The following is a 20,093-nucleotide window of genomic DNA, read 5'->3' on the forward strand; positions in this document are numbered from 1 at the left end:
ATCTTACCAATTATGCCAATGAAGAGTTATCAAAAAATGTGGTATCTGCTATAATCATCTATGAATGCATTCTCCTGCAGTTTCTGTTAGAAAATATAAAAATAAAGCAAAAACCAAAGAAACAAAAGACCTATCAAGGAATAACAATAAGGGCTGATGTCAAACACCATCTTGGCATAAATGGTTTGAAAAAGTTAATAAAGATTACTGGAAAATTATACCAATATCTCACTGGTCCACTCAGGAAGAAACTTAAACATTATGTTATTGCCCAATTAAAAGTTACAACAAATAAATATGCAGAATAAAATCCAGAAACTAAGAGAATAGAAAAGATTCTTAGGTTTTTTTAATCAGCATCTAAAAGCAGAAGTCAACATATTAATTAAGCAAAGGAGAAGATAAATTGGTAGAGATTAAAACAAGTAGATTGATATCAACAAAAATATTGACTACAGAATCTTGAGAAGGAAACAACCCAGAAATGAAAGAGAACTCCTGAAGAAGTATATGGAGGAAAACTGGAAAAAGGGAAAGGGAAAGAAAAAGATTATAAATATTGGCTCAAATATGGCACAAAAAATACTAGCAAAGAACTTTATAAGCTTCTTCAGAGACTTAAAGCTATTTCTACCTTTACAATAGAGGAATCACATAACTACTACCAAAAGAAGAAGATACAAGTGACCTCTCAGTACAGAAGCCAATTATATGTTTGTGTGCTTTATACAACATATTCATAAACTATCACTTTTTAAAAATACACACAAAGAAACACAAGAAAACAATATAATGACCAAAGGATAACAGCAAAAAGTCTTCCTAAAAGTCCCACAGAAACAAAAAGTAACTTATTACTGATTAAGTAATTTCTAAAATCAAAATTGTCACAATATTTATACTCCCTTTATTCATTTTTGCAAAGCTTCTGACAGTTCTATGCTGATGGCTTATTCATGTGCTAAAGATATTAAGCACAAAAACTTAATGAGAATGCTAGAATATTTAATGTCGACATAGAAGACTATTCCCTATTTAAATCATACTAATTTCCTATCAGAAAGAATTTCCACAGGACCCTTATGCTAATATTAGGTTCAGGACTGATTACTATTTGATGATTCCACTGCCCATTTCCCAGTGCTGAGTGGAAATTTCAGGAGGGAGGGGAACACTAGTGCTTGTGGTTGCAAAGGTCTCAGAGGCTCCCTACCTGGGGAGGGACAAAAGTATAGACCAAGAGTACAAAGACCACACATCTCCTCAGGTCACACCACTCTGGAAGCACCAAAAACTCAGAGACCCCCAACCAGCTGTGAAAACAAGGCAAAAAAGCTTTAAGTTGGGGACGGTGCTCCTCACTTTCACCTCAGGTGAGTGAAGCCCAATTCTAGCATAAAGTTCAAGTCAAGAAATAATCTAGAAAAATAAGGAAATGATATAAAAAAATTTGGCCTTCAAAAGTTACTATAATGATAGGGGAACTCAAGATACAAACTCAGAAAAAGACTACAACATGAAAACAGCTACAAGCAAAGTACATTTTTAAAAAGCCTGCAAATTGCATGCAAGCCCAATAAGAATTCTTGAAAGATCTAAAGAAATTTTTTTTAAAGAAGCAAAAATGTTATTAAAAATCAGATAAGAATGGAAGAAAAAAATGGAAAAGGAATGAGAGGAATGCAAGAAAAAAATTTTAAAGATTAATAGCTTGGTAAGAGACAAAAAAATTAAGAAAAGAATACTTTAAAAACAGAATTGGTAGAATGGAAAGAAAGGTACAAAACCTCAAAAAAGATAGTAATTGTTTAAATATTAGGATTGGGCAAGTGGAAGCTAATGACTTCATGAAATATCAAGAAACAATAAAACGAAGTCAAAAGAATGATAAAAATACAAGAAAATGTGAAATGTCTTAGTGGAAAAAAGAAATGACCTGGAAAACAGATTTTAATTTTTTTTTTAAAAGAGCCTATATATGATATTTGAAATTATAAAGGAAACTGCCCTGATATCTTAGAAGCAGAGGACAAAATAGAAATTGAAAAAAAAAGTTCATTGACCACCTCCTGAAAGAAATCCAAAAAGAAAATTCCCAGGAAAATTATAGCCAGATTCCAGGGATTCCAAGTCAAAGAGAAAACACTTCAAATGCCTTGAAAGAAACTATCCAAATATTGTGAAGCTATAGCAAGGACCACAAAATGCTTAGCAACCATAATATTAATGGAGAAGATATCTGGCTGAGAAGATGATATTCTGGAAGACAAAGGAGTTAGGATTACAACCAAGGATCATCCACAAAAATTAATTATAATTGTTAGGGGGGAAAAGTCACTTAATAAAATACAGGACTATCAAATATTCCTGATGAAGAGCCCAGAGCCAAATAGAAATTTTGACATCCAAACACAAGACTCAAGAGAAGCATAAAAAGGTAAACATGAAAGAGAAATAATAAGGATCATAATATAATTAAACTGTTTAGATTTCTATATTGGAAGAGAATACTTGTAACTCCTAAGAACTTTATCATTATTAGGACAGTTAGAAGGAAGGAATATAAACAGAGGACACAGATTTGAGTTTATTATATTGGGAAGATTTTTTTTAATGAAGGGGTGAAAAAGAGGGATGCCCTAGGAGAAGGAGGAAGAGAGAAAAATAATAGTGAAAATCATCTCACATAAGTGAAGTGCACAAGGAACAGTTTTCACAGTAGAAGGGGAAATGGGGAAGTGAGTGGGCAATGCTTGAATCTCATTTTCATCAGAACTGGTTCAGAAGGAAAATATACATCTATATTTATATATACATATCTAATTGGGCATAGAAACACTATTACCCAGTAGTGAAATAAGGGGGAAAGAGGATATGAGAAAGAAGGGTGGTTAATAAGGAGGAAGGTAGATTAAGGGAAGCAGTGAACAGAAGCAAGATGAACTTTTGGGAAGAGACAAGATAAAAAGGAGAGAAGGAGAAACAAGAAAATAGAATAGAGGAAAATATAGAGTTGGTCATCAGAACTGAAAATATGAATAAGATGATCTCACCCATAAAACAGAAGAGGACAGAAGAATGGATTAGAAATCAAAATCTAACAGTATGTTGTTTACAAGAAACACATTTAAAACAGAAAGACACCCACAAAGTTAAAAAAAAAAAAAAGGAACTAGAGTAGAATCTATTATGCTTCAGCTGAAGTAAAAGGCAAAGGTAGCAATCATGATCTCAGACAAAACAAAAGCAAAAATAGACCTAATTAAAAGAGATAACCTGGGTAAATTACATTTTACTAAAAGGTACCATAGACAATGAAGATTAATATGAGTAGTAAACCTATATGCAACAAATTCTTACTGAAAAAATTAAATGAGATATGGGAGAAAATAGTTTAACTGTACTAGTGGGGAACCTCAATTTACCCCCTTTCAGAACAAGATGAATCTTATCATAAAATAAATAATGAAGAAGTTAAGGAAATTAAAAGAAATTTAGATTTAGAAATGTTAGATTTGATAAATTTCTGGAGAAAACAATGAAAATAGGAAGGAATATACTTTTTTTATCGACTGTATACACCTTCACAAAAACTATGTATTAGAGCATAAAACCCCTCAAACAAATGCAGAAAAGCAGAAATATTACATGTACCTTTTCTGACCATAATGCAATGAAAATTAATTCAATAAAAAACTTAGGAAGCATAGATCAAAAATTAATTGGAAAGTAAAATAATCTATTCCTAAGAAAAGAATGAGTTAAAGAATAAACAGAAACAACAAAAAAATTCATTAAAGAGAATGACAATGAGACAAAGTTACCAGAATTTGTGGGATGTAGTCAAAGCAGTACTTAAGGGAACATTTATATCTCTAAAGGCTTATGTCAACATGAAACTCAATGAATTGGGCATGCAACAACAACACAAAAACCTAGAAAAGAACAAATTAAAATCCCCCAATTAAATACCAAAATAGACATATTAAAAAATTGAAGGAGAGGTTAATAAAAGTAGAAGTAAAACAAAAAAGTCAACTAGAATTCATGCTGGTTCAATATTAGAAAAACTATAATAATAACTGATTATATCAACAATAAAAGTAACAAAAATCATATATTATGCCAATAGAGAAAAAACTTTTGGGAAAATATAGTACCATTCCCATTAAAACACTAGACAAAATAGGAATCAAGGTAGATTGTTTTAAAATAAGTAGTAAGCAAGCAAGTAAACATTATTTATAATGGGGATAAACTAAATGTCTTTGAAATAAGATCAGGAATAAAGCTTTTATTCAATATTGCATTAAAAATGTTATCAATAGAGGCAATTTGATGGTGCAGTGGAGAGAGCACCAATCCTGGAGTCAGGAGGACCTGACTTCAAATCCAACCTCAAACACTTAATACTTCCTAACTGTGTGATCTTGGGCAAGTCACTTAACCCCAATTGCCCCCCTCCCAGAATGCCAGTGATTGGGATAAGACAAGAAAAAGAAATTGAAAGACTTAGAATAGGCAATGAGGAAACAAAATTATTACTCTTTACAGATATAATGATACATCTAGAGAATCTTAGAGAATCAATGAAAAAAACTAGTTGAAATTATTAACAACTTTAGCAAAATTGAAGGATCTAAAATAAACCCACATAAATCATCAGTATTTCTAAATGTTACCAACAGGAAGAGATAGAAATAGAAATTCCATTTTAAATAACTACAGCCAATATAAAGTACTTGGAAACATGACTAATGTGGAAATGTTTTTAATATGATTCTCTCTCTCTCTCTCTCTCTCTCTCTATATATATATATATATATGTGTGTGTGTGTGTGTGTGTGTGTGTGTATACACATATATATCAGATTGATTGCTGTCTTGGGAGGGATAAAGGGAAGGAGAAAAATGGAAATTAAAATCTTATAAAAGTAAATGTCAAAAACTAATAAATAAATTTTTAAAGAAGGAAAAACAATGAAATAAAATTGAATACTTGGAAGTCTACTTATTAAGACACACTGAGGAACTATAAGTACATAATTATAAAAAAATTTCACATAAAAAGGCAAATCTAAACAATTGGAGAAATAATGATTGTTTATGGGTAGACTGAAGCAATATGATACAAATGACAGATCTACCTAAATTATTTATTTAGTACCATACCAAGCATGAATTATTTTATAGAGTTAGGAAAAAAATAATAAAATTCATCTGGAAAAAGAAATGATCAAGAATATCAAGGGAATAAATGGGGGGGGGGGAAATGGAAGGCAGTCTAACAGCATCAGATTTCAAGCTATATTATAAAGTGGTAATCATCAAAATAAGCTGGGACTCGCTAAGAAATAGAGTTGTGGATTACTGGAATAAATTAGATACACAATATACAATAGTAAATGACCACTATAATCTAGTGTTTGGTAAATCCAAAGATATAAGCTCTAGAGACAATAACTCTCTATCTGACAAAAACTCCTGGCAAACTTAAAAAATAGTCTGCCCAAAAACTGGGAATAGATCAGCATCTCACACTGTATATCAAGATAAGGTCAAAATGAGTACATGTTAGGCATTAAGGGTGATATCATAATCAAATTAAGGAAGCATGGAAAAATTTACCTGCCAGATCTATGGATAAGGGAAGAATACATAACCAAACAAGAGACAGAGAGGATCATGGTAAGTAAAATGGATAATTTTTATTGCATAAAATTTTAAAGTTCCTAGATAAATAAAACCAATGTAGTAAAAATTAGAAGGAAAGTACAAAACAAAACCAATATAGCAAAATATTAGAAGGAAAATGCAAAGAGAAATTTCATAACAAATGTCTTTGATAAAGGCCTCATTTCTCATATAAGCCAAAAAAATTTTTAAAAAGAGTCATTCTTCAATTGATAAACAATCAAAGGATATGAATAGTTTTCAGAGTAAGAAATCAAAGCTATCAATAGTCACATGAAAATGCTCTAAATCATTAATATTAGAGAAAGGCAAATTAAAACAACTCTGCGGCACAGATTAGGTAATGTCACAGAATGGGAGAATAACATATGCTGGAAGGGATATGAGAAAAGAAGTACACTAATGTATTGCTGTTTGAATCCTGAACTAGTCCAACCATTCTGTAAAACAACTTGGAACTATAGCTAAAGGGCTATAAAATTGTTTATGCCATTTGACTCAGCACTATCTTTACTATGTTTATAAGCCAAAGAAATCAAAGAAAAGGAAAAAGATTCATATGTGGAAAAATATTTATAGTTGCTCTTTTTATAGTGACAATGAGGAGGGAGATGTCCATCAATTAAAAAATGGCTGAACACGTATCAAAGAATTATATGTAGGAACAGAATGAAATAGAACTCTTTCCCATCATCCCATTTGCTATTGAAATTGTCTCAAAGATGCTCTTAGTGAGCCTATAACAAGTAAGATTGCATATTAATTCAAATGTGATTACAAAAAGCAGTCATTTTTTCTACCTGGTTACTAAATGACTCATTAAATATAAAAGAATAATAGGAGAATAGCAATTTGTATTCTAACCATTTATACCTGAACTCCTTGGCCAAAAGTCCTTCATAACAAGGCTACATTCTACTCATCCCCATGTACTCAGACATACAGTGACAAAGGCCTCTTTGGAATTTCTCATACAAGATACTTCATCTCCCAGCTCCATGAATTTTCACTGGCTATTCCCCATGTCTGGAATGTTCTCCCTCCTGTCTCAATCTGCTGACTTCCTTCAAGTCCCAGCTAAAAGCCCACATGCAAAAGTCTTTCCCAGTCTCCCTTAAGGCTTGTGCTTTCTCCTCACTTGATTATCTCCAATCCAACCTGCTTATATCTTGTTTGTACAGAGATATTTGTATGCTCTCTCTCCCTTTACACTGATCTCCTTCACAGGAAGGATTATTTTCCCACTTTTTTTGTATCCTCAGTGTATATAGTAGACAAATAATAAATTAACTGTTAATTATACAAATCATAGAAAGGCTAGTATTGGTCCAGAGAACTCCAAAGTAAGGAAATTCCTACCTAGAATACTAAAGTGTTAGATAGCCCAAGGTTACATAATATGTGTGAGAAGCAGAGCTTGAAGCAAGGTCTTTCTAGTTGTGAGTTAGACTCTCTATGCATTAGGCCGTTCTGTCTTTCCTGAGGCTTATGTAGTTTTAATTTACAAAGTCCTTTGCATACATTAGCTAATCCCATTTTACTGGGCTGCTGAGAGAATAAGTGATTGTGGTCACACAGCTGTTAGTATCCAAACTTGCCTAGAGAACAGATCTTCCATTAAAGAACATTTAATTCAATGTTCTTTCTGTATACTCATCTAGGGTACACCATGTGATAGGTACTTCCAAAACACTGGAGGTGGAAAAGCCAGTGGCAACAGACCCATGATGATTATACAAGGAGAATTTAGCTCCTTGGAATAAGAGCAGTACATTGGATACCTCCCTCTCCTTCTTTCCAAGGTCCTTTGAGGTCACCATATTCCTCATCCAAAAAGTAAATAATTATCCAAGACCTACCAGTTATCTGGGTCATAAGCGAGACCACCACAGGAAGTCCAGAGGATGCTGCTGTGATGTTTACAGTGTAGTTGGTGCCTGGGTACAGCTCCAGGCAAACCTCAGGAGCCCAACTGCCAGTGGTCAGGTTAAATGATACTTCCTGGTCAAATTCCTTCTGATACCCTCGGCGGCCCCATATATGGAACTGTAACAAAGAGGTTCAGGAAATAAGATGCTAACAATGATTAAAATTCCTTATGTTTATGCAGTTTTTTATAGAGTTCTACATAGCCCCAAGACAAGATCAGGGATTCATCATCTGAATGCCTATATGCACACACAGCACTTTTAACTCTTGCTCAGAGGCTGATAATCAAATCAATATTACCATTGTTTGAAAAACATGACAATTGACAGTCTATGGGTCCACACAGAATCCTCACTTTTGACTCCCTCCCCTGATTGCCATTCTCATATACCCTGTCATATTCATACCATGTCAGCTTCATTTCTTCTCCATTCTTTCATTGGACCTTACTTTTCATTATACTTTCCAGATTTCTCTATCCTATTAACAAATTGTCCTTCATATCAGAAATGTACTCTCTCCCAGAAATTTGTGTGTATGTGTATATGTATATATGATGTACCATATGTGTGTCATATGCATAAAATTGTATATGTTATTTAGTCTCCCTCCCCTAAATATAATCCCCTTGATGACAGAGGTAATTTCATGTTTATCTCTTTCTCCAGGACCTTCCATAGTGTCTGTCACATATGACTATTTAATAAAGATTTGTTGAATTCAATTCCAAGTGCTTTCACAAAAATTATTTCCTTTAATCCATGTAGCAACATTGAGAGAGGGATGAGGTGGCAGTACTACTATTGCTACTATTCATACTCCTGCTTCTTTTTCGCCTCCTTTTCCTTCTTTTTTCCTCTTCCCCTTCCCCTTCCTTTTCTCCTTTTTCACCTTCTCCTTCTCTTTCTTTCTCCTTCCCCTCCTCCTCTCTTCTCCTCCTCCTCCTTTCTTCTTCTTCCTCTTTCTCCTTCTCCTTTTTCTTCTCTCTCTCTCTCTCTCTCTCTCTTTCTCTCTCTCTCTCTCTCCCCCCATGAGGTTATGTCACTTCCCAAAATGTAACAGAGGTGTCAAGTGGCAGTTCTGTATGTCACAATTCCCAATTTGATTTTCTTTCTAATGTAACCCACTGCCTCCTTCCTAGGCCACCAATACTTTGAGAATATAAATACACACATATTTACCTATAGATATATCTATATATATAAATGTGCATTCACACATACACATACATACATATGCATCTTCTTTTATAAAAACTACAGGGAAAATCACTCCGAGTATAGAATGGAAGAAAGTATACTGTATTTGGAGATACCAAGCTTTGGATTCTTGTCACCTGTGGGTGGATTACTTAACTGCTGTGGGCCTCAGGATTATCATCTGTAAAATGACAGCATCAGACTAGAATCTAGTCTCTAAAGTTCTTTCTAACTGTATACCCATGATCCTATTAGGTGCCTGGATAGTACAGTGGACAGAATACTGAGTCCAGAGATTATTTACTATAATAATTAGGTAATAGTAGTGGGTAGAACACTAGAAGATCCGAGTTCAAATCCAGATTCAAATACTTCCTAGCTATATGACTCTGAACAAGCCATTTAATTTTTGCCTGCCCCAGTTTCCTCATCTGCAAAATGGAAACAATATAAAATAGATATAATGATAGAACCTACCTCCCAAGGTTGTTATAAGGATCAAGTGAGAAAATATTTATGTAATACCTTCACAAATTTTTACAATACAATATAAATACAAGGTATTATATTATATAATTATAATAATATATGACAATATAGTATATAGTTTTGTTATAATATGATATGATACAATGTTTAATTATTGTGATGATAATCATCCATCATCATTATCATCATCAACACAATCATCATCATCATCATCATCATCATCATTCTATATGTGGAAAAGACAGACCAAGAGAGAACATAGAAGAGCATAAAATAAGATTAACCAAGGGAAGTCTAAATAAGCACTTCTCTATTTCCCTCCTGTATTCCTATGTTCTGTACCCCTAATTGCCAAATAATTGAAAGGCAAATTTAATTGATTTGCAAAAATAATTAGGTATAAAATCAACAATAACAGAAGATTTTAACATTGTACTAATAGAATATAATGAATTATGCACAAAAAAAAGAAAGGAAATGCTGATTGGAATAATATTCTGAAGAAATTTAACTTGTTAGACATGAAAAGAACTAAATAGAAAACTACACATGAAAATTTTATAAAAATTGATTATATTCAAGGGCACAAAGAAGCTATAAATAAATATAGAAAGGCAAATGTACTTTTATGAGTTGCAATATAATAAGAAGACTTTTGGTGTTAGGGAATTCGTTTAAAAACGTACTCAATAGCAAATTTATACTCTTAAATACTTGTATTAATGATAAAATGAATATGTTGAGTTTTCAGATCAAGCACAAGTATTAATAAATTTGTATCAATGATCTATCTTCTAATAGGTAATAAATAATACCTAAGGAAGGTAATAAAATAAGTTCAGCAAAACTAACAAACACATTGAAGAAGCCTGACAGTTATATGATGCTCTGGATCTACAAAGAAAGAGGCTTGGTATAAAGTACATTCTTCTATCTCTTTTTTGGGCCAAAAGTCGGTCATTATACTTTCAGAATATTCAGATTTGATTGTTTCATTACTACTTTTTCCATTTCCATTGTTTTAGTCATGTAGTCAATAATAAATAAATATTATTTTTCTCTTCTGCCTAATTAACTTGTCATACTTTTATACATGTATTCCTATGCATCTCTGTAGTTAACATATTCATTGTTTCTTAGAGCAAAGTTATGATGTATTACATTGATCCATCACAATGTTTTTTTAGCCATTTTCCAAATTAATACATATCTACTTTGTTTCTAGTTGCTTAGACTTACTACAAACAAATGCTGCTTTTAATATTCTTGTTATAGATAGGGTCTTCTTACCAATGATTTCATTGAGGAATATATCTAACAGTGTATCTCTGGCAAAAAAAAAAAATAAAAATATACACATTTATTTTAATCTCTTTCTTAGCAAAATTTCAAATTCCTTTCCATCACTGGATTTCTAAAAAGTTAGATCTCACAATGATTTTCTGAGAATGTCATACTCACTTGATTCTTGACTTTACTTTGTGAATTGTTGATGCTTTCATTTATATCTTTGGTTTAATTACTTTACTGTAATTATTATTGATGGCTGGGGGGGAGGGAGAAAGAGGAAGAGAGAGGGGAAGGCAGCTAGATCTCACTGCAGCTAGAATGCCAAACCTGGAGTCAGGAAGATTAGTGTTCAAAGCCTCAGAAATTTACTAGTTGTATGACCTGGCACAAGTCATTTAATCCTGTTTGCCTCCATTTCTCATTTGTAAAATGAGCTAGAGAAGGGAATGGCAAACCATTTCAGTATCTTACCCCAAAAAAGAAAACTCCAAATGTGTCAAAGAGCTGAACATGATTGAACAACAACAGACTGAATTTATTGCAATTTTAAAGTTTTAGCTTTGCTTCTGATGCTACTATTCATTTCCTTTCAAAACATTTTTTTCTGCTAGCATTTCTACCTCTACTTCTTATATTCTGTGTATTGGGTTGTTTGTTTGTTTCATTTTATCAGAGTTCTTCTGTTTGATCATTTCTTTGGATGGAATTTTAAATTTTTCTTTTTTTTATTTTGAGAGGCAAAGTTGTGACTTGCCCATGTCACATTTGAAGTCAGATCCTTCTGCCTCCAGGGCCTAAGCTCTATCCACTCTGCCATCCAGCTACCCCATGAATTTTAAATTTTCTTTTAGAAATTATGCATAATTTTAATTCCTTGAGTGTTTCTATTCCTTCTTCTTTTTCTTTTTTTTTTTTGGGGGGGGTGGGGAGGAATAAGAAGCAGGTTTCCTTGCCACCTTACACTCCTACCTCTTCCTACAAGTCTCTGCCCATTCTTCCTGAGATGAATGATCTGCCCTTTTCTCCATAAATCCAATATATTCCCTTCATCCTAAATTCCTAAAGTAATCATTACACTGTTCTCACTTGCCTCCTTGTTGCCAACAACCCATCTTCTTCCTTCTCTTCTTATACTTTAGACATCTTCAAGCAATATTCTCCTATCTCTGGACAATTAGTTCAGTATTAACTTTGATAGAAGTTTCTAGGATAGACTGAAATATTGTTATGCAGAAAGTAATCCACTAAGCCCTGAGAGTTTTCTCCCCCAGCTCAAACCTTCTTTTCTTTAGCATGGATAATATTGATTCTCCCATTTCCTCATGTGGTTAATTCAACACTGTCCTCTCACATCAAATTATTTATCACAAAGTCTATTGGCTCCCTATGAGCTTCAGGATCAAATATAAAACCCTGTTTGGCTTTTAAGCCCTTTATAACCAGGTTGATTCTTCCCTTTGCTTGATTGCATACGCTGTTGTCCAATGACACTGGCCCCCTTGTGATTCCTCACACAAGACACTCCCAGCTCCCAACTCTGAGCATTTTCACTGGTTGGCCCTCATGCTTGTAATTCTCTCCCTCCATCTCCACCTCCTGTCTTCCCTTGTTTCCATCATGTCTCACTTCAGCTAAAGTATCACTTTGTACAAGAAGCCACTCCAATCTCTCAATTCTCGTGTCTTTCTTCTGATATTGTTGTTGTTCAATCATTTTTTTCAGTTATGAAAAACTCTTCATGATCCCATTTGGGGTCATAGAGTAGTTTGCTCTTTCCTTCTCCAGCTCATTTGACAGATGAGGAAACTGAGGCCGACAGTATTAAATCACTTGTCCTGGTTGACAAGTGTCTGGGGCCATGTTTTAACTCACAAAGAGTAGTCCTCCTGACTCCAAGCTTAGTACTCTATCCACCATGCTACCTCCTGTATATATTTTATTTATACATACTAATTTTCATTTTATCTCCTTCATTAAAATGTGAGCTCCTTGAGAGTTAGAATTATTTTTTACCTTTCTTTATATGCCCAGCACTAAGGCACACAGCAGGTTGCTTAAAAAATGCAAACTAACTTGAATAGTACAATTGCTGAAATGCAATTCATAGGTTATGTCTAAATTTGTTGATATTTTTCCAGGTTTTATTTAATTTTGTAAGAAATTCAAACTTCCTACTCAGGGCAAAAATTTAGATCAGTTTTGAACTTACTAAATACATCTCCTCTGAATCATCCATCTTCATATTTCTCTTCCATCTCAAGCAGGTTTCATTAAGAACTGAAATGTTACTTATAATCTGCTTTACTGAAAGACAAGAAAAAAATGAGGAAGCAATTTATTCTCCACCAAAATATAAAGAAACAAAAACCCAAACATCACACAACACAACTATTCATAATTTTTTTTTTATCAAATAACTTTTCTAATCAGTTCTACAAGAACAAATTCAGCTGCAGAGAATCAACTTTTAATTCAGTGTGAGTTTTGTCAGGAGAGATGAGATGTTTGTTTAATTTTACTTTTGTAAGCTCAACCTCACTAAAAGACTTCAAACTAAAAGCTATCTGTTCTCAGGCTCTCTCATCAGTACAAGTTTTCACTAGAGAGAGTAAGAAGTTCTGAACAAGGTCCCAAACAATCCCTGATTCCTCAACTGAGAATGGCAATTGTATATAGAGCAACATTAAGTACAAAGAGGATTAAATTTAATTCAGCAAACACTTACTATATGCCTCCTAAGGGAAACTGTTCCCAAATACATGCTAACAACAGATTTCCTAGTTATTGGCATTGAACTGTGAGGAATATTGCAAGATCATCTCTCAAAACTGGATCTTTTATTGGACTCATAGAGGCTTGGATATAGCCAAGCTTAGTCAAGAAGCCAGATTCAAGTAGCAATCTTTGATACATACTGGTTGTGTAACTCTTGTTGTTTGTTATTCAGTGGTATCCAACTCTTTGTGACCCATATACTAAACCAGGCCATTCTGTCCTCCACTATTTCCTGAAATTTGTATTCATTATTTGTATATTCATTACTTCCATAATATTATCTATCCACCTCATCCTTTGGTATCTCCTTTCCCTTTTGCCTTCAATCTTTTTCAGCATCAGGGTCTTTTCCAATGAGTCCCAGCTTTTCATTATATGGCCAAAGTATTTAAACTTCAGCTTCAGATTTAACCTTCCAGTGAAAAGACTGAATTAATTTAAATATCGACTGCAGGCATTTAACTTCTCATGACTAGAGGCAAACTATATTATAAATCAAAGAACAACTTCGAATTTACTTTGGTAGAGGGAATTTCCAAACTTGGAATTCCCTGAAACAACAAAGTCACAAGGTTATAGCCAAAAAATCCCAGGGTTTTTCATAAAACTATAACAATGACAAAGATACTACTACCCTAAATCTTTTTCTGGCTAGGAGATTCTTCTTAATTCTTGAGTCAGCCACCTAAAAGAGGGAACCAGATCTGATGGAGCTAGAAGTCAGAGCCAGTCCCCTAGCTTAGTCATGGTACCATGTATCCTAAGTCCACATTCCTATTCCACCCTTCTCCTCCTGAAACAGAAACCTTTATTCATTATGGTATATGAGGCATTCCAGCTTGTCTCTCATTGGGAAACACATCCAATACGTGGAGCAGTGGGGAGCAGATGCACTACAAATAATGTCAAAGCCCTTCCCTCCTTTTTTGGAGCAGTTCCAGCACAAACTCCCCAACAACAATCTAGAAGTTCCTGAAAAAACCGTGGGTCTCCCACCTTAACCCACTAGTTACTCCCTTTCCTGGAGAGCTCTGGTCTATGATTCACTTCTGCACAAATCACCATCTGAATACCCTTTCTTCTCTAGTTATGGATCTGTGAACCATTATCAAATTAAATCCTCCCGGCTTCCTAAATGGGGCATGTTAGCCTATGCCTAGTGGGCCTCCACTCAAAATTCCCAGCAACTTTCTGAACCAAAAAATTCTTTCCAGGGGAACTACTCCCCTGTATATGTTGTCTCTCTCTTTCTCTCTCTCTCAGAATGGGACTAACTCTGCTTTTTAAATGTTTATCTCCAAAGCTTAGTCCTATGCTTGGCACTTAGTAAATGCTTAATAATGTTTTTCCTATTCATCCTATATGCCTGTATAGGCCTGTATGAATGAATTCTCACTCCCTCTGCTCTTCCATTAGATATCAAATCTATTTCTTGGGATCTCAAACACTTCATACTACTACACTATACTAAACCAAGCTAAAATGTTCATCTCCTGAAACACTATTCCCTTCAAACTAATTCTCCAAGCATTCTGCCCTCTTTGTTCTTTGATTTCATACCAACATGTATAACCAAACCTTTCTCTCTTTTTATAAATTTTTTTACCATTTCCATATTTTTTTATATTTTGAGTTACAAATTCTCTCCCTTTCTGATATCAATTATACATGTTAAGAGAGGCAAAACCTATTTCTATATCAGTTAAATTGCAACCAGACCCTCCTCTACTGGCAACCATTGAGTCTTACTCCAGTCAACTATACCCACTACTCACTACACAGACCAGGATAGTCTTAAGATCCTTTCACTAAAATAATAATACTTTTCAAATTTGCAAATATTTATCACTCTTTGTGTCTTTGAGTTACACCCATTCTCCCTTTCTCCTTTCAGCTCTATAGCATCTAGACTCAATTCCACTACAGACAATAGCTATGTAATCCTAGCAAATCATAACCTATCTGAGCTTCAGTTTTCCCTATCTTTAAAAAGCAGCTAATTATTGTACCCAAGCAGCTAAGTGGAGAGTGTGTTGGGCCTGGAGTCAAGAAAACTCATCTTCCTGAGTTCAAATCCAGCCTCAGACATTTATTTGCTGTGTGACCCTTGGCAAGTTATTTAACTTACTGTTTACCTCAGTCTCTTCATCTATCAAATGAGCTGAAGAAGGAAATGACAAACCACTCCTATATCCTTGCCAAGAAAACCCCAAATGGAGTCACAGAGAATTGGACTCTACTGAAAAATTACTGAACAACCTATGAGGTAAAAATGTTGTTAGCCTCATAGGCATTTTAAGGGGAAAATGATGCTAAATGAGGAAATCTGTGACCTTAGACTTAGTTTTGTTCCTGTACCTTTCCCCTGCCCTAGTCATTACAAGGGAAACGCATATCATGTTAGGATTGAGAAAAGAGGGAACCTCAAACCCAGAAAAGCTATGGCAATTTCCAAGAAGAGTGACCTCTAAACTTTTGTTAACTGATTTTGATTTTACAATCAGGAATTAAGCAGGGAACCAGCAGCTATACAAGATAAACAGGTAGCAAATTTTAGAAGAAACTAGAAGCTGTGTCAACTCTATATCTAGCAGAGACTGTATGACTGAAAGAAATCAAATTGTATGTCTGACAGAATTCAATTGGGGTTAAGTGACTTGCCCAGAGTCACACAGCTAAGAAGTGTCTGAATTCAGATTTGAACTCAGGTCCTCCTGACTTCAGGGCTGGTGCTCTATCCATAGCACCACCTAACAGTGCTATAAATATTAGCTACCTATTATCATTCATTCCCCAAAGTTGAGATGAAATGTTACTTTCAAAGTTGTCTTCTATGATCATCTCAGTTATCATTTCACTTTATTCCTCTCAAATTTTGCACCAATTCTAGGATATCATAACATTCTGCCTTGGGCTATTGCATACTAGTATACCATTCATCTCCCCTCTGTGTTCTGGGTCAGAACTGCGCAATGTTTGATTTTGTGTTACCTATAATAATGTCCTGCATACAGTAAGCATTGTAAATAAACAAATGAGCCAATGCAAGGAACAGCTGACAACAGATTGCCTGTACTCTAGTAATATGATACTTTACATAAAACTGGAATCCTCTAATAAAGATGTGGGTTCAGTGTTTGAAAGCTAAAGGACCTTTTGTTCTTGACTTCCTTACTTCTGTTATTCACACAAGACTGAATCCACTTGGCCAGGATGACATGGATAGACTGCTTCTTCCTCTCCCCACCCTCTCCCAGCAGCAGCATTGCCAAACTAATTTCCGACACGAAAGTAGAGAGGAAAGCCCGGGTGTTTAAACTTGTTCTGCTCTTGTTCTGTTAAGTTCAGAATGTTTCAAAAATTCATTAGGGGACAGTTTGGGCCCCTTTATGGGGGGGGGATGCAGGAGAAGTAACTTCATGAGAAGCAAGCTTCAAAGCTGCTTCTGAAAGCAGATGGGGTTATATAATGGCTAGTTTATTTAAACAATTTTTCCCATGTTAATTAGTCATCAGAGAGAACAGGTGAGAAGCTTAGTAAATTGAATTTCAAAACTGGGAGGAGGAAATGAATCAGAAGGAAGAGAGTATTCCAAAGGCAAAATTTGGTATAAGGGCATAAGTATAAGTATAAGGGCATAAGCTTTAGAAATAAACGTAAGGAAGAAAGGAAACAAGAATTTATAAAGGACTTACTACATATTCCAAGCACTGTGCTAAGCATTTTACAAATATTATCTTACAATATTTGAGCACAATACTTTTAAGTATCAAACTCAAGAGTTGTAACTAGTGATTCTTGCAGCAAGATAAGTACCATAAAACATGACCTGAGCAAGCAGCAACGTGAAATCAGTTCTAGAAGAATTTTGTTTAGAAAGATAGATGGAGGGAGAGAGAGATGCAAGACCCCACAGTGAACAGACAGAGACCACAAGGACACCACATCCTGTGGATAGAGGTTCTATTTTAACTCTTGTATTTTTTTTCTTTTTGAAATTGTTTTCTCTTAATGAAGTTGATAGTTAATCTTGCAAATTTATTTCAAAATATCCTGGAGAAGGATGCTTTAAGGTAAAGATTATGTTAAATGACTTTTATCCTGCATGAAAATTAAGGAAAAATTTCTTGCAAAGAAGGCAAAAAATATTTTAAAAGATAACTAATATTTCAACTATATGTCAAGTTTAAGTGTTTTCATCTGCTATAGGAATATACACTATCATAATCTTCTAAATATCAACATCTTGGGGAAAAGCCATTTCTCAAATTATAGCTCTACCTACCTCTTAGAGATATTTTAAGAAAAGTGTTTTGTAAACATTAAAATCCCAATTAAACATGAGAGGCAGCATCATTTGACAGATAGGGAGCTGCCTTGGAACCAGAAATGTCTACACATCTCTGTGACCAATTTCTTGAGACCCCAGGCAATTTTCTTGAAACTACAACATGAGGTCATTACTTATGTGCCTGAGTGGAGGATAGATTCCACACTGGAAGTTCTCCTACAATGATAAAATCACATCTTCCCCTTGAAAAAGTTTGCTATTATTTCTCACATTGTCCATATGAACTAGGTCACCCACTCCATTTCCCTTCTTTTTATTTCTGGGTTACAAATGTGCTGATGTTAAACCAATTTGGCAGAGAAAGATGAAGCACTTCCCATAGGAGGTATGTTTGAAAATACAAGGAAAGTTCTGGGAGGCTGGCCTACTTTAGCCAACATACAATCACTTTTGGCATCCTCTCCCCAGTTAATCACTATCTCAGGAACACATAGGTCAAGTGTTTCCTCTCTTTCTTATCTCTGCAAGGTCAGCTATTTTTTAAGTGGCTCCTGGTAGATAATATGGAAGACAATCTTATGCTCTGAGAATTTCCATCCTTCCCTGCCTCCAATAGCAATAAGAAATGAGGTCTTTACACATGTGATTTCCACAACTGACCATCAAGTCATTGACCTTCACTGCAGAGGAAAAGACTGCCCTGTGGTTAGATAGGTAGCTAGTTAGCTCTGTCTTTAGGTTTGTATATAGTGATGCTGTAAATATTCTTAGGGTAATCATATGCTGTCTTTTATAATATCACCCTAAAGAGTGATTCCTCAGGGAAATAAGTTGAGGAAAGTAAAGGTTCCTTTCAAGGAAAAAGGGAAATGTACCCAATGAAAGAGAAACCAGGCAAGCAACATGTTCATACACACTCATAGAAAAGTCTCTTTCTCTGTCTCTGTCTCTCTCTGTGTGTCTCTCTCTTTCTCTGTCTCTCTCTCTCTCTCTCTCTCTCTCTCTCTGTCTCTCTCTCTGTCTCTCTCTCTCTCTCTCTGTCTCTCTCTCTCTCTCTCTCTCTCTCTCTCTCTCTGTGTGTGTGTGTGTGTGTGTGTGTGTGTGTGTGTGTATGTGTGTGAAAACTGACCCAGCTTCACTGAAACAACTTCCTGGTCACCTACGTATTTACAATTTCCTAGGTATATTAGGGATTGGGTTCCCTTATCTTTATGGGTTTGTGAAAATCATCTGAGTCACCATATCTTCACTGTATTCTGCCTTATTAACCAACCTTGTGGGGTCCATGGGGGCTGAATCCAGAGAATCAAAATGTCACTGTATTCTTGTTGCATATTCTTATTGTGGTGGGGGGAAATAAACCTCTTTTTGGTTTTAACTACTGAATGACTTGCAAGTGCCCCATTTTTTCACAAAAATCAACCTGAACGAAGGTTATAACTAAGAGAATACAAGAATCAGAGCCATTCTTTTGATATCCGATTTCCTTCCAAATTCAGCCCAAGCCTTGCCTTCTACCATGAGGTCTTTCTTGATCTCTCCAGATATTACTGACTTCCCTAAGCTCACCTTGTTTTCTTTTGTACACATATCTTTGAATGTAGTTATCTACACAGTGTCTCCTTGGACAGGACAATAAGCTCCATTAGGGAAGGGACTACTTCCATTGTGCATAGTTTCTAGCACATAGTAGGAACTTAATAAATACTTACTGAATGAAGAGGATCCAGCTGCTGAACGAAGAGGATCCAGCTGCTGAACTAACCAAAGGGGCAATTTCTTAGCTATTGTCTACCAACAAAGTTTTGCTCTGGGGAAATCAAGAAAGCAGAGCTTATTGCTACCTTCTCCTATGCTATTTGATTCAATAAGCATTTATTAAATATCTTACTGGTGCAAAATACTATGCTAGTCACTTGGACAGGAGTTGTGGGAGGAAAATAAATATTTAATTTAAAAATAGAAGAATAATTAATATTTGTTTACCACTTACTATGTTCCAGGCACTGTGCTAAGCTATTCTCATTTCATCCAGCTAGTAAATCAAGAGGATCTGAGTTCAAATGTGAACTCATATATTTCCTAGCTGTATAATTCTATGCATATCACTTAACTTCTCTGTCTGCCTCAAACTTCTCATCTGTAAAATAGGAATGATAATAGCACCTACCTTTTAGGGTTGTTGTCAGGATCAAATGAAATAATAATTGTAAAACACTTAGCATATTAAGTGCACTGCCTATCACATAGTAGACATTATAGAAATGTTAATATTATTGTTGTTATTATTATAGTGTTGCCTATAAGAAATATCTTCCTTCTGACAACTTCAGAATGATATTAAGTTTACTTATTCTTATCATTGCTTTTGGAAGATCAATCAACAAGTATGTGTCTAGCACTAGGTTATATCCTTGGGACCCAAG

At 34.7% G+C, this 20,093-nt stretch overlaps 1 protein-coding gene across 3 annotated transcripts in view; it reads right to left on the reverse strand.

The window, feature by feature from the left end:
- Positions 1–20,093, reverse strand: part of SUSD1 (sushi domain containing 1) — a 296,420-nt gene that overhangs the window by 120,629 nt on the left and 155,698 nt on the right. For all 3 annotated transcript variants that reach the window (XM_031942900.1, XM_031942890.1, XM_031942907.1), the window contains exons 11-12: positions 12,811–12,905; positions 7,554–7,740 (exon numbers count right to left, since the gene is read on the reverse strand). In XM_031942900.1, the coding sequence (XP_031798760.1) occupies positions 7,554–7,740; positions 12,811–12,905 (282 nt within the window). The remainder of the gene's footprint in view (positions 1–7,553; positions 7,741–12,810; positions 12,906–20,093) is intronic.

Source organism: Sarcophilus harrisii, chromosome 1 (genome assembly GCF_902635505.1).
Source record: "Sarcophilus harrisii chromosome 1, mSarHar1.11, whole genome shotgun sequence".
Classification (NCBI taxonomy): domain Eukaryota; kingdom Metazoa; phylum Chordata; class Mammalia; order Dasyuromorphia; family Dasyuridae; genus Sarcophilus; species Sarcophilus harrisii.